Source organism: Giraffa tippelskirchi, chromosome 10, assembly GCF_054371585.1.
Source record: "Giraffa tippelskirchi isolate mGirTip1 chromosome 10, T2T-mGirTip1v1.2.pri, whole genome shotgun sequence".
Taxonomy (NCBI): Eukaryota; Metazoa; Chordata; class Mammalia; order Artiodactyla; family Giraffidae; genus Giraffa; species Giraffa tippelskirchi.
Window position 1 is genome coordinate 27,804,333 of NC_137284.1, and position 14,459 is coordinate 27,818,791.

The 14,459-nt window shown below is 36.3% G+C and overlaps 1 protein-coding gene across 3 annotated transcripts in view; it reads left to right on the forward strand.

Annotated features, from left to right (window-relative positions):
- LUZP2 (leucine zipper protein 2) overlaps nt 1-14,459 on the forward strand; it is a 487,881-nt gene that overhangs the window by 353,780 nt on the left and 119,642 nt on the right. For 2 of the 3 annotated variants that reach the window (XM_081536540.1, XM_081536542.1), the window contains exon 6: nt 11,228-11,290. The exons of the other annotated variant lie outside the window; for it this stretch is intronic. In XM_081536540.1, coding sequence (XP_081392666.1) covers nt 11,228-11,290 — 63 coding nt within the window. The remainder of the gene's footprint in view (nt 1-11,227; nt 11,291-14,459) is intronic. 3 annotated transcript variants of the gene reach the window in all.

Genomic DNA, 14,459 nt, shown 5'->3' on the forward strand with positions numbered 1-14,459 from the left:
CCCCCCCCCCAGTTTTATTGAGTATAGTTATCGTATAATACTGTCTTAAGTTTAAGGTGTGTATAACATGTTGACTTGATACATTTATATATTGTAATATAATTACTACCATAGATTAGCTAACACCTCCTTCAGCTCACATAATTACCATTTCTTTTTTGGGTGTGTGATGAGAACATTTCAGACCTACTCTTTTAGCAACTGTATATAATACAGGATCATTATATATAAAATAACAGTGTTGTGCATTAGATCCCCAGAACTTATTCATCTTCTGACTAGAAGTTTGTACTTTTTGACCAGTCTCTCCATTTTCCAACTGTGTTCAGTTCCCAATAGTCACTATTCTACTCTCTCTTCTTACAAATTCAGGTTTTTTTAGATCCCACATAGGAGATATTATGCAATATTTATCTTACTCCACCTGACTTATCTCACTTGTCATAATGTCTTCAAGGTCCATCTGTATTGTTGCAAAAGACAAGATTTCCTTCTTTCTCATCAATGGATAACATTCCAAAGTGTGTGTGTGTGTATATGTATAAATAGATATATAACCATTATGATAGATTCTTTGTCCATTCATTCATTGGTGGACACTTAGGTTGTGTGTGTATCTTGGTTGTTATAAATAATGCTGCAGTAAACGTGGGAATGCAGGTATCTTTTCTATAGCCTGCTTGAATTTCATTTGGATATATCCCAGAAGTGTTGTTGCTGGATCATAGGGTAACTCTATTTTTAATGGTCTTGAGGAAACTTCATACTGTTTTCCATAATGGCTGCACTAATTTACATTCCCACCCTTAGTACAATAGTATTCCCTTTTCCCTACATCCTCAAAAACACTTGCTATCTCTTGTCTTTTAGATAAAAAAAAAAAACAGGTGTGAAATACCTCATTGTGGTTTGCTTTACATTTCCCTAAAAACTAGTGATGTTGAGCACTTTTTCATGTACCTATTGGCCATTTATATGTCTTCTTGGGAAAATGTCTGTTCAGTTCCTCACTCATTTTTAATGAGTTTTTTGTTATTGTTTCTGAGTGGTATGAGTTTAATTCCCCCAACAAAATATTGCCTAAAACTTAATTGCTAAGTAAACCTATGTGGGGACAACTGTTAGATATCTTAATGAATTTGAAATCCAGAATTCTTCCTGCTTTATTTTCCTAAAGAGTAAATCTGATCATGTGACTTTCTTGCTAAACATCCAATGTCATGGCTTCAGTGGCTTACACGGCCCTGTTTGACTCACTCCAAAGCCCCTCTCCCATCTTATCTTTCAAATCTTTTGACCATCCTAGGGTCTAGTACACATACTCTTCTCTCTCTTCTGCCATTTCTTATTATTTGACTGAATCCTTTACACAGCTCAGTGTCATTCCCTGAGTAGGTGCCTCCCCAGAGGCTTGCTACTACTGTCAGATTCCTCCATGGATGTGACCTTCTTGAAGAGAGGGATTGTTTTACTTCCATTCCTGGGACATAAAAAGTTTCTATAAATGTTGATAAGAGTATTCATGCTTTATTTCACGAAGTTTTTTCTGGAATGAATGGCATCTCATTTATTTAGCAACACTTTTTAACCCATTAGAATGAGAGTTGTCTGATAAGGGAAGGGGGGTTAATGACAGAAGAAGCAGGTTCTGTTTCCAAGAGAGTTGTCTATTTTAAAAGAAGACCAAATAAGACATATAGAGAAATACTATTGAGAGCAGTGTTTTCGACAATAAACTTTTATCTCTAAGAGCAATTAGAGGACTCAAGAACTAGAAATGTATGTCATCTTCTAAAATAACAGTATTTATATATAAAAATTGTGATTTCAAAACTCTGAACCTTCTTAGAGTGCTGTCATAATCTGCAAGAAGAGTAGTCTTTAATTTTTGCAAGACAAATGCAACTTCGTTGAAATAATAAGAGCTAATACTTATTGAGTGCTTATTATGTGACAGTCACTGTTATAAATGTTTTGTTTATGCCATCTCACTTAATACAACCACTCCATTGGTCATAATAGTTATCTAGTTTTATGAGAGGAAAAAAGGCATCAAAAACCACAGAGCATATAAAAAAGTGAGATTTAAATACAATTGTTTTTAGACAGACAGAATTGAGTTGTTCTGTCCTAAGAACTCAGTCACTGTGCCGTATTATATTCATACTGTTTGAATAGTGGTCTTGTAGGTATGAGATGAGGCCAACCAGTTCAGAGAATATCTAATTAATATACTCAGTAAATTGAAACATATTAAAACTATCTTTTTACCTGTCATCAGAAAAAGTCACCAACTCATATCCCCTCTCAATAGTCCTGAAGCTGCAAGAAATTCTGAGAGATGACCTAGATATTCTTCATTATTTCACATATGTCAACATTGAGTGTATAGTGACACTGAATATTAAAGCTAGTATGGTGCTAAGCTAAGAATAAAATTCTCATGAAGCACTCATACATTTTCTAATGAATTAGAGCCAAGGTCAGTATGCCATCCTGTTCCAGAGATAACCTCAATGAGGAAATCTTTGAGCACTTAGAAAACTTTTGTTATGCCTTTAACCAATTTAGAGTTCAAGCTGGTGAGGCTGAAGCTTATCTGGGGTCCCTACCAACACTTGGTGAGGGTGGTTTAAAGGGGCAGAATGGTCCTGCCACTCATGTCTGCTGCTGCTGCTAAGTCGCTTCAGTCATATCCGACTCTGTGCGACCCCATAGACGGCAGCCCACCAGGCTCCCCTGTCCCTGGGATTCTCCAGGCAAGAATACTGGAGTGGGTTGCCATTTCCTTCTCCAGCTCATGAAAGTGAAAAGTGAAAGTGAAGTCGCTCAGTCGTGTCCGACTCTTAGCGACCCCATGGACTGTAGCCTACCAGGCTCCTCCATCCATGGGATTTTCCAGGCAAGAGTACTGGAGTGGGGTGCCATTGCCTTCTCCGGCCACTCATGTCTACTCAATTCTCAATTCTAAATCATTCTGTAAAAATGTAAACCTTAATTAAAGTAGCAATTAGTTTACATACAGATTAAATCATAACATTATATTTAAACCAGGGAATTACTTGAAAACATAGTGTTATTTGGTTTTCAACTATCTTTCTTGCTGCCTGCATTATGTTTTACTATAATTTTAAAGAGACTATCTAAGTCTTTTTTTGACCAAATATGCTTCAGCTGTCCAAGCTCTGTCTAAGCTCTTATATTATATAAAAATGGCTGACTCCCTTTGGCCTTTTTCTCCATTATAGATTTGAAACTATTTTATTGACAATTTTATTTTCATCCATTTTGAAATTCTACTTTTTTCCTTTATGTGGCTTAGAATAAATAGATCTTATATGTTTCTTCTTTTATGCAGTTCCTATGCAGCTGAGCTTTATTAAATGGGAGTATATTTTCTTTATTGATCTCTTCACTCCTTATTTTAAAACAAAAATCATCTTTAAATTTTAAGAGTTATCAATTGTAAAGTGGATTGTGATTTAACAACATTCTTGGGGTGGAGGGAACCAAAAATAATAAATGAAAAGTGCCTAATATTGTAGACCACATCCTGATTTCAGAAACATTAAAAAGTGAAAAAATTGTGCATTCCACAAATTGGTGAAATACATGTTCATGATTTTTATCAGTCCAGTAACCCATCCCTCTCCTGAGATGTGCTCAGTAAGAGACTCTTAGGGAATTTGTAAAATATTATAACATCTGCAGATACTTTAGAAGCAAAGTATTTGTCACATATTACCCAGAAACTCGGTTGCTTTTCTTTATATGGGATATAATGTTTCAAGTTCCACCTGTATTTGAAAGAACTTGTCCATTTTTTAAGGCATTTATAAAACATTTCAACTGAAACAAATTTGGCTTACAAGCATTCTTATATAGTGGTTTGTGCAGTTTTAGAAACTTCTAAAAAGGAGATGCTACCTGCAGTGAGACATAGCACTCTGGTTTTATTTTGAATACCACTGCAGGTGTTTTTACTTTTGATTTATACTTAATTACACATTGAAGTCATTAACACATGTTTTCAGCTGCCTGGCAGCAGTGGTATATTTTATTTAAATCCAGAAAATAATGTGATAAGCATATTTACATAATTTATTATGTTTGACAAACCTAAGTGTTCCCAGATTTTGACTTTCACCATGAAAATTCATTGAGACCTCATCAACCTACCTTGTAATTAAGTACACTGATTTACAGCCTCTTTTTCAATTGTCACAATAATTCTATTCCTGTCTTACAATTATAGAACCCTCCTCCTACTTGGTTCCTGCCTATTTTCTGAGCCTCGTTCCCCAAGTTTTCTCTGTCCTACATGAAATAAATTCATGCTTTGCTTGATTGAACCATTATTGATTTCTGTTCTTTGCAAACAAAAATTCTGATTAATACTTAATTTCATTTGAAAGTACTATGAAAATGGAAATGCATAGTAATTTTAGAAATTTTGCATTTCCATATAGCAAAATTAATAGAGGTAGGCTAGATTTATATCTTTCTGTAACCCTGAATGTATGTTGAATTTGAGCTAGCATGGGCGTGTATGCTTAGTCGCTTCAGTCATATCTGACTGTTTGCAACCCTATAGATTATAGCCCACCAGGCTCCTCATCCATGGGATTCTCCAGGCGAGAATACTGAAGTAGGTTGCCATGCCCTCCTCCAGGGGATCTTCTTGACTCAGGGATCGAACCCAGGTCTCTTATGTCTCCTGCTTTGGCAGGTGGGTCTTTTACCACTAGCACCGCCAGGGAGGCCCGAGCTACCATGCAAGCTGTACTGAAAATGTGATGCTTGACGTTTGAGGCAAAATTCAAAACTAGATTAACAGATCTTCCTATTATATTTTGTTATTATCAGATTTGAGTTTGAGTTTTATCATATAGATAAGAGGAGATATTAAGTGACATTTTAGGTAGATTCTCAAGAAACTAGGTTCCCAAAAATGTTGTTGGGACATTTGTTTTAAGCCACCCCAAATTTGTTCAGTGTCCAACTGGGAGACTTTCCTTTAGTAGGTAGTAAGCAGAGTCTGTATTTCATTTAGTGAAGCCAAAATAGATGGATATGTTCTCTGCCCACATCCTGATCCAAGCATGAGCATTAGATATAAGCTTGGATGTTTTGATTTGGTGTGGGGGAGGGTACTACTCTGAATCCTAAGATATTGACAAAATTACAGTTATGTAGATAGGGTGGACAAAAAGATTTAAGTACAACATTAAGAGAACAGAGAAGCTGGTGCTAGAAGCATATAGCTGAAGAACCCAGGAGTATATATACTAGCTTTCAGTTCAGTTCAGTCGCTCAGTTGTGTCCGACTCTTTGTGACCCCATGAATTGCAGCACGCCAGGCCTCCCTGTCCATCACCAACTCCGGAGTTTATCCAAACTACTGTCCATCGAGTCAGTGATGCCATCCAACCATCTCATCCTCTGTCATCCCCTTCTCCTCCTGCCCCCAATCCCTCCCAGCATTAGGGTCTTTTCCAATGAGTCAACTCTTCGCATGAGGTGGCCAAAGTATTGGACCTTCAGCTTCAACATCAGTCCTTCCAATGAACACCCAGGACTGATCTCCTTTAGGATGGATTGATTGGATCTCCTTGCAGTCCAAGGGACTCTCAAGAGTCTTCTCCAACACCACAGTTCAAAAGCATCAATTCTGTGGCGCTCAGCTTTCTTCACCGTCCAACTCTCACATCCATACATGACTACTGGAAAAACCATAGCCTTGACTGGACGGACTTTTTTTTGGCAAAGTAATGTCTCTGCTTTTAAATATGCTATCTAGGTTGGCCACAACCTTCCTTCCAAGGAGTAAGCGTCTTTTAATTTCATGGCTGCAATCACAATCAGCAGTGATTTTGGAGCCCAAAAGAATAAAGTCTGACACTGTTTCCACTGTTTCCCCATCTATTTCCCATGAAGTGATGGGACCAGATTCTATGATCTTAGTTTTCTGAACGCTGAGCTTTAAGCCAACTTTTTCACTCTCCTCTTTCACTTCATCAAGAGGCTCTTTAGTTCTTCTTCACTTTCTGCCATAAGGATGGTGTCATCTGCATATCTGAGGTTATTGATATTTCTCCCGGCAATCTTGATTCCAGCTTGTGTTTCTTCCAGCCCAGCGTTTCTCATGATGTACTCTGCATATAAGTTAAATAAGCAGGGTGACAATATACAGCCTTGACGTACTCCTTTTCCTATTTGGAACCAGTCTGTTGTTCCATATACTAGCTTTAGATAAGTGTAAAGGGGAGTAAAGGGGCCATCAACATCACCAGAATTCAGTATATCTCTCTCCATACTCATGTGTTCTTTTTTCTATGTTATATTCAGTCTCAGGTGAGATGTGACGTAGTGATGACCCTCAGTACATTTTCCTAAGTAGTTCTTGAAAATAGAATTTTATATTTGAGTCTCATCAGCAACTTTTATGTTACTTTACCAAATGTGGATCAAGTCTCTGATTGGCTGAGTTTGAATCTCATTCTTTCCCTTGATAGAGTGGATAAAGTTAGTGTCACACAGCCACATAGAATTAGCATGGAAAAATGTTTCTCACAAGAAAAATCAGGATATGGTTATTAGGAAAAGGATAGTATAAGTTTGATAGGCAGGGAAAACAGACACCTGAACATTTTATGATTCTTTTAATCTATTTTTTCTTATGTCCCAGCAAATCATACTCATAGTTGGATCCTAGCATTTGGGGTATAATTACATGTGTAAGTTGTTATTTTAGGCCTTCTGAAAGCATCATCCAATTTGATAGGGATGAGATCCATCGTTTAGAGGGTGGATAAAATGCTACACATCTGATTACAAAATTGTAAAGAGTATGTTCTTAATGCCTGAATGATTTGTTGTTGTTCAGTTGCTCATGCATGTCCAACTCTTTGTGATCCCATGGACTGCAGCACGCCAGGCTCCTCTGTCCTCCACTATCTCCAGAGTTTGCTCAAATTCATGTCCATTGAGTCAGTGATGCTTTCTAACCAGCTTATCCTCTGCTGCCCCCTTCTCTTTGCCTTCCATCTCTCCCAGCATCAGGGTTTCTTCCAGTGAGTCGGCTCTTCATATCAGGTGGCCAAAGTATTGGAGCATCAGCATCAGTCCTTCCAGTGAATATTTAGGATTGATTTCCTTTAAGACTGACTAGTTTGATCTCCTTGCTGTCCAAGGGACTCTCAGGATTTTTCTCCAGCACCACAATTCAAAAGCACCAATTCTTTGGTGCTTAGCATTCTTTATCAGAGAAGGCAATGGCACCCCACTCCAGTACTCTTGCCTGGAAAATCCCATGGATGGAGGAGCCTGGTGGACTGCAGTCCATGGGGTCGCTAAGGGTCGGACACTACTGAGCGAGTTCACTTTCACTTTTCACTTTCATGCATTGGAGAAGGAAATGGCAACCCACTCCAGTGTTCTTGCCTGGAGAATCCCAGGGACGGGGGAGCCTGGTGGGCTGCCATCTATGAGGTCTCACAGAGTCGGACACGACTGAAGTGACTTTGCAGCAGTAGCAGCATTCTTTATGGTTCAACTCTCACATCTGTACATGACTACTGGAAATAGCAAGTCTTAATTCTTTCAGAGATTAAAGAGGTGTGATCACTAGCATTGAATCAAAAGGTTAAGTCAGTGAATTTTCTGGGAGTCTGTATTCACTCTCCAGTGCTCTGTGCCATCTATGTTTCTGAAAAATATGTCATTTAAGAAAAATCTCAGTATGCGTCCTGCAAATCTTTTATCCCACAATTGGCCCCAGTATGGGTGATTATAATTGATTATCCTCAGTTCTGGATTTATTTCAAAATAGTGAAATAGTCTAGTTCTTAAGCTCTGGAAATGATATTTATCTTAATGGAAACATATTGTTTGCATGGTTGCCCAGAATTATCAACTGCCAGAGCAGACTCTGGACACACAGCGTAATCATTGCTCATTTTGGGGATGCCCACAGGATATCCATGTGGGACAGTCATCCTTGTGCTAATATAGTTGCATTGTCCAAGTCTATCACACACATGTTTGAAGAGATATATTCACTGCTCTTTCACTTTAGAATTGAACATAATGAACAAATGAAAGGGAAAAAAAGAATATCAAATAAAAAGGAGAAAGAAAGGAAAAATAAAAAAGAGGGTAAAATCTTTAAGTGAAGATGAAAATTTTAAATAGTGTGGTAAATTTTAATGTACTAAATTTTAAGTAGAAATATTAACTTTATTATCATTTCTAATAAGTTTACTCATGTATGGATATTAACACATTAGGCCTTAAATGTACTTCACTCAGCATGTCTCAGTTTTATTTATTTATTTAATATTCCTTTTTAGATATTTTAACTTTTTATTTTGAAATAATTGTTCCCAGTTTTATTGAAAATTAATTGACACATATCACTATATAAGTTCAAGGAGTACATCATGATGGTTTACTTATGTATATTGTATATTGTGGAATTATTATCACAGTAGGTTCAGCAAGGTTCATCTATCTTCTCATATAGATATAGTAAAAAGAAAAGAAAGATCAAAGAGAACACATATTTTCCTTGTGATCAGCCCTCTTAGAATTTTGTCTCTTGACATTTTTTCTGTATGTCGTCCATCAGAGTTAGCTGCAGGTATCATGCTGCACTTTACATTCCTAGTCCATGTAATATTTATCTTATAATTTCAGATTTCCACCTCTTGACCATCTTCCTCTAACTCCTCCTCCTTCTCCCCTCCACCTCTGGTAACCATAAGTTCCATCTCTTTTTCTGTGAGTTTGATTGGTTGTTCTTTAGTTTCTCTATCTGATTTACTTCATTTCAGATTTAATCCATGTTTTCACAAATAATAAGCATTTCCTCTTTTTAATCACACACACACACACACACACATATATACACACATACATTCACACATATATCACAACTTCTCTGTCCATTCATCCATCAGTGGGCACTTAGATTGTTTCCATGTCTTGGCTGCTATAAATAATTTCTGCTATGAACCTGGAGGTACAGATACTTTTCCAAGTTAGTTTTTTCTTTTGTGGAAGTAGAATTGGTGGATCATATGGTAGTTCTGTTTTTAATTTTTTGAGGATCCTCTGTACTGTTTTTCATAGTGGCTGTAGCAATTTATAATCTCACCAGCAGTGCACCAAGTTTCCCTCTTCTTTGCATTTATGCCAGCATTTGTTATCTCTTGTCTTTTTGATGATGGCCATTCTAACAAACATGAGGTAATACTTTATTGTTTCAATCTGCTTTTCCCTAATTATTAGTGATGTTGAGGATAATCTCACATACCTGTTGGCCTTTTGTATATCTTCTTGGAGAAATGTCCATTCATGTCCTTTGTCCAGTTTTTTTAAATTAGGTTATTTGGTTGTGTGCTGTTGCATTGTACGAGTTCTTTACATATTTTGAATATTAACTCCTTATCAGATATATTATTTGCACCGTTTTTTTGTTGTTTTTTTTTTAACCATTTCATAGGTTTCATTTTTAGTTTGTCAGTTTCTTTTGCTGTACAGAAGTTATTTAGTTTGATGCAGTCCCACTTGTTATTGTTGCTTGTGCTAAAGCAGGTTAAAAATATCAGATCCAAAAAGACACATTACAAACATTGAGTAGCAAATTAATATAGAATGTTCTCATGTACCTTTACCAAAAACCTCTAATGTAAAAACCTACAGTGATACTATATTTACTGAACCAGAAAATTAACATTGAATTTTACCCGTGTTTCCACCAAAGACCTCTAGCCTTAAAATGATGAAAATCTAAATGAACAACAAATCTCTAGAGATACTGAAGATATATACCTTATATTTATAAATGAGACAAATCAAAAAAGAAAAATAGATAATATAATAAAAAAATTTAAGATCACCTGTGTCGAAATTATCATAAATAAACATGTACAGTAGGAAAACAAGGGTAATTTTTAACCTACAAACTGAGCAATACTGTGGAGTTAGAATATGTGTCTCTTTACTGTAGTTTGAGCTTTTAGATACAGGAATACTCTACATTAAAGACTTTAAAAACTTTAATCTTGTGTTTTGCCATATGATGAGTACAAATATTTGCAAAAAAAAAAATCCATTACTAAATGTATCAAGATAACTCTTCATTTGTATAAAAAAATTCATGGTATTTAAATTATAAATAAGTTTTTTAGAGTTTCAACTTGTACTTGAAGAGGAAAAGTTAGACAAAGGATTCTTTCCATCTGAGGGAGCTATAACCATTCTCTGCATGACAGGAAAATAAAATAGGAAATGTAGTTCATAATCAGGTGGGAATTGTGTGTGAAGAAGTCTTAAATTTGATGTATTCATTCATTCAGTTATTCATTCACACTGCATAAATTTAGTTCAATTTGCTTATGATGCTCATCAAATTGACTCTCTTTAGAGTCGTTATGTATGAGATGTACTTTCCATTACATTGTTTGCTACTGTAGAGACAGCATAAGGTCTAAATCCTGTGAGTTTTTACGGAGTTTTCTGCTCTCTTTTATCCTTCCTGTCTAAAAGAAGAATAAATACTCAATTATGGGACAAAGACAGAAAAGCCCGAGTGTCATGAGGGAGATGTAATTGACACACTGTAAGGGTTCAGATTCAGATGACTAACACTATGCCTCCATTTCTGAAGTAACAAACATGTGTCTATGAATCTAGGTCAAGTCCAGCAGATAGAGTACTCTTACGAGGCCTGGAAGAAGACATGGTTTCTGAGCATCAAAATGCCCTTTGAGTGCAATGCACAGGTATCAGAAACATGAGGACTCTAAAACCATAGTGTTTAAAGGAAATTCAGACCCTAGTGCATCCATGACTGTATTAAACTAGATTCCAAGGTGATGCACGTCCAGTTGATGGTAGAACTAGTATCAATTACAAATTTGAAACTAAAATTATTTTAGAAAACAGCATACATAAATACAATAAACAGATTGAAATGTAAGACCAAAGAAAGTTTCATATTTTCTAATAACTGTGTTAATCCCAATACATCAAATCCATCGATTTTTGTTGAATAAAAAAACAATCTTTTATAGTACAGATTCTACTCAATTTATGCAAATCAGCTACATCTCGTACCGTGAAGGACTTCTCTGTGAAAAAAACAGAAGCGCTGCTGACATATTTAAAGAATTTGTTAATATTTTATAACTTCCTAGCAATAAAACTATGTTTCTTTCCTCAGAATAAAAGCTTGAAACACAAACTTCTGTCTGGAAACAAGCTATGTGGCCTACATGCAGAAGAGGTGAGTAAGTTTTCCATTCTTATAGATTCAACTGAATAGAAACAGTATTAGTGCCGGATATTTTTTTTAACCTAGACATCTGGTGACTCTGTTCCCTTAAAACATAACTGCAAACATTGGAATAAGAAAATAAAAACACATTTTAAACTTTTAGGTATTTTGGATGTTTTAACATTTCATCACCAAATAGCAAAAATGTTAAGCCAGTTAAGTGTTACTTTCCTAAATGATATTCTGGATTCCTTCCTTCACTGGATTATTAAGAGTTCCTTACTAGCAAACACCTAGAAGTCCATGAAGTTTTCACTTTTGGTACCCTCTGTGTGGTGATAAAGAATCCTCCTGCCAGTGCATGAGAGGTGGGTTCAATCCCTGGATCTGAAAGAGTCCCTGGAGAAGGGAATGACAGCCCACTCCAGTGTTCTTCCCTGGGAAATACCATGGACAAAGGAACCTGGCAGCCTACAGTCCATGGGGTCACAAAGAGTCGGACATGACTTAGCAACTAAACAACAACATCAACAATGTGATGTCTGTACCTGCTGGAGTGATACTCGAGTGGCAAAATGAGTATTCTAGGACTGAACATAAAGTGAAAGAAACAAATAAATTCACTGGTTCTATTTGATGGACAAAAATATTGTGTCATACAATATTGCCCCCTAAGTGGGGGAGAACATCATTCTATTTAATCCGGGTTTAATTAAAATCCATTTTTTGTTTTCCTGATCTTACAAATGAATCTGTAATGTTGTAGAATATAGCTAACGGTCAGTAATCCTTAGTGACAGTAAACAGAGAGTAGAAATAGTGCCATAGTAAATGATACTTCAAGAAGAGGAGACTGCAGTTAATGTGTTAAGTTGGAGCCTCAAAGGAGCATACAAAAAGACTAGTTGTGCAAAAAAAAAATACTAATAATGGAAAAGCCTTTGAATGATAAGGCCCAGGCATGTTAGTCTTCAGTGAAAACCAGATACTTGTGAAAGGAAGGGGAAAGGAGAGAGGTTTAGGTAGAACAAAAACAGTCTTATACAAGTTTATCCCTTTCCCCATAGCAGATTAGAAGCAAGGCACAGAGCTGGTGAACAATTTCTTCAGTTCAGTTCAGTCGCTCAGTCATGTCTGACTCTTTGTGACCCTATGGACTGCAGCACACCAGCCCTCCCTGTCCATAGCCAACTCCCGGAGTTTACACAAACCCATGTCCATCGAGTCAGTGATGCCATCCAACCATCTCATCTTCTGTCATCCCCTTCTCCTCCTCCCCTCAATCTTTTCCAGCATCAGAGTCTTTTCAAATGAGTCAGCTCTTCACATCAGGTGCCAAAGTATTGGAGTTTCAGCTTCAACATCAGTCCTTCCAGTGAACATCCAGGATTGATCTCCTTTAGGACAACTTTTACCATCTCCTAAATATGGAGCCACCTCTTATTCTAAAAGCTGTTTCCTGATATTATCACCTTCTAGCAGGAGGAACAGGAAATATTACCTGGTGTCTCACAAGCATTGCTCTTCAGGAGTCTATCTAGAAAGTAATGTCACATATGTCCTTGTATCCTGTTTGTCAGAACTAGGTCACAAGCCTAGCTAACTTGTAGGGTCCTGGAAAAGGCCATTATGTTGGTGTCCATGTGCTCATGCAGAATTTTTTTTTTTTAATTAAAGAAAGTGAGAATACTCCTTGGAAGACATGTATAAGTCACTACTGAGAGTCTAGCATGCAATATGATTATCCACTTATAATGTCTTTACGATAACATTATATATGAAACGAATAGAGCTGTTAAATACATTGAAATTGAAAGGTTGAGGTCCCATAAATGAAAAATCAAACTGAATGGCATATAGGTATGAGCCTGTGTATTGTATTTTTCTATTTGGATATCAACAGACTCTCATATTGTTTATATTTGCTAAGTTTCTAGATATATGGCATACATAGTGTGCAATTTCTGAATATTACCTTTAAGAGAGTAAGCAAGTGGAGCTGTTTTGAATAAGGACCATCTGAATTGAAGCTATATTCTGTGATAATTTACATGTTCCCAGAGTTCACACAACACCCATGTACGTGAAAAAGAGGTGGCCCTACGAGAAGGTGTCTGTGCTGTTTAGAAACAGAAGGCTGAATAAGCAACAATGACACCCTGGTCCTACCTGTAGTTTTTAGCCCCTTAGTTCAAGAAAGACTCATATATTTTCTTCATCTCAGCTTCTTAGAGGACGTATTATTTCTGCATTCTTATTTCTGAATTCCTAGAGGTTTCATTTTCTTAATTCAACAAATCAATGCAGTTGGCTCCTGAAAGGAATGTCTGTGAAAAATTGTTTCTAATATTTGAACCTTTCAAGGGTGTGCCATTTACAACATTTTCAATATACTACTCTAACTGATGATGCTTCCACCATTAGATGATGATTTAGTAATTATAACACCATAATAACACAGTCCCCCATTTTGCCAACTAAACTACTTTGCCTGGTTGGAAATATTCTGAATATAAAAAGAAACTGAATCACGGTTGCAGTTTGATAACTGAAAGACTCATAAGCATTCAGTGAATGCTTAGAAAAGTACAATATTTCAAAAATATAAGTGGGATTTACTTATTAAAGAGGATTGTTCATATCAGCACTGTTTACTAGGATATGGTAATTTCATGAGGATCATGTAATTTACTAGGTACTATGGCCAGCTACTTTTATTTTTTGGTTTTTAAATAGGCTTTATTTTTTAGAGAAGTTTTAGGTTCATAGCAGAATTGAGCAGAAAGTTCAGAGTTCCCATATACTCCCTGCCCCAACACATGACCTCCACCATTATCAACATCCTCCACCAGAATGGTAAATCTTTTATAATCAGTGAAACTACACTGACTCTTGATTATCCTCCAGAGCCCCTAGTTTAGTTTAGGGTTCATTCTTGGTGGTATACATTCTACAGATTTTGACAAATATGTGTCATATATCCACCCTTACAGTGTCATATAGAATAGTTTCACTGAGTTAATCTGTGGTTTAAGAAGCCCTGCAGGTAATTCTTGTGTACATTAAAATTTGACAACCATTTCATTAATGGAATTAATAGAATTTTTAAAGCTAAGTTGAAAAAAAAAGTCAAGAAATTAAGCCTGCATCTAAACTAAAAGTGTACTTGATTTATCTT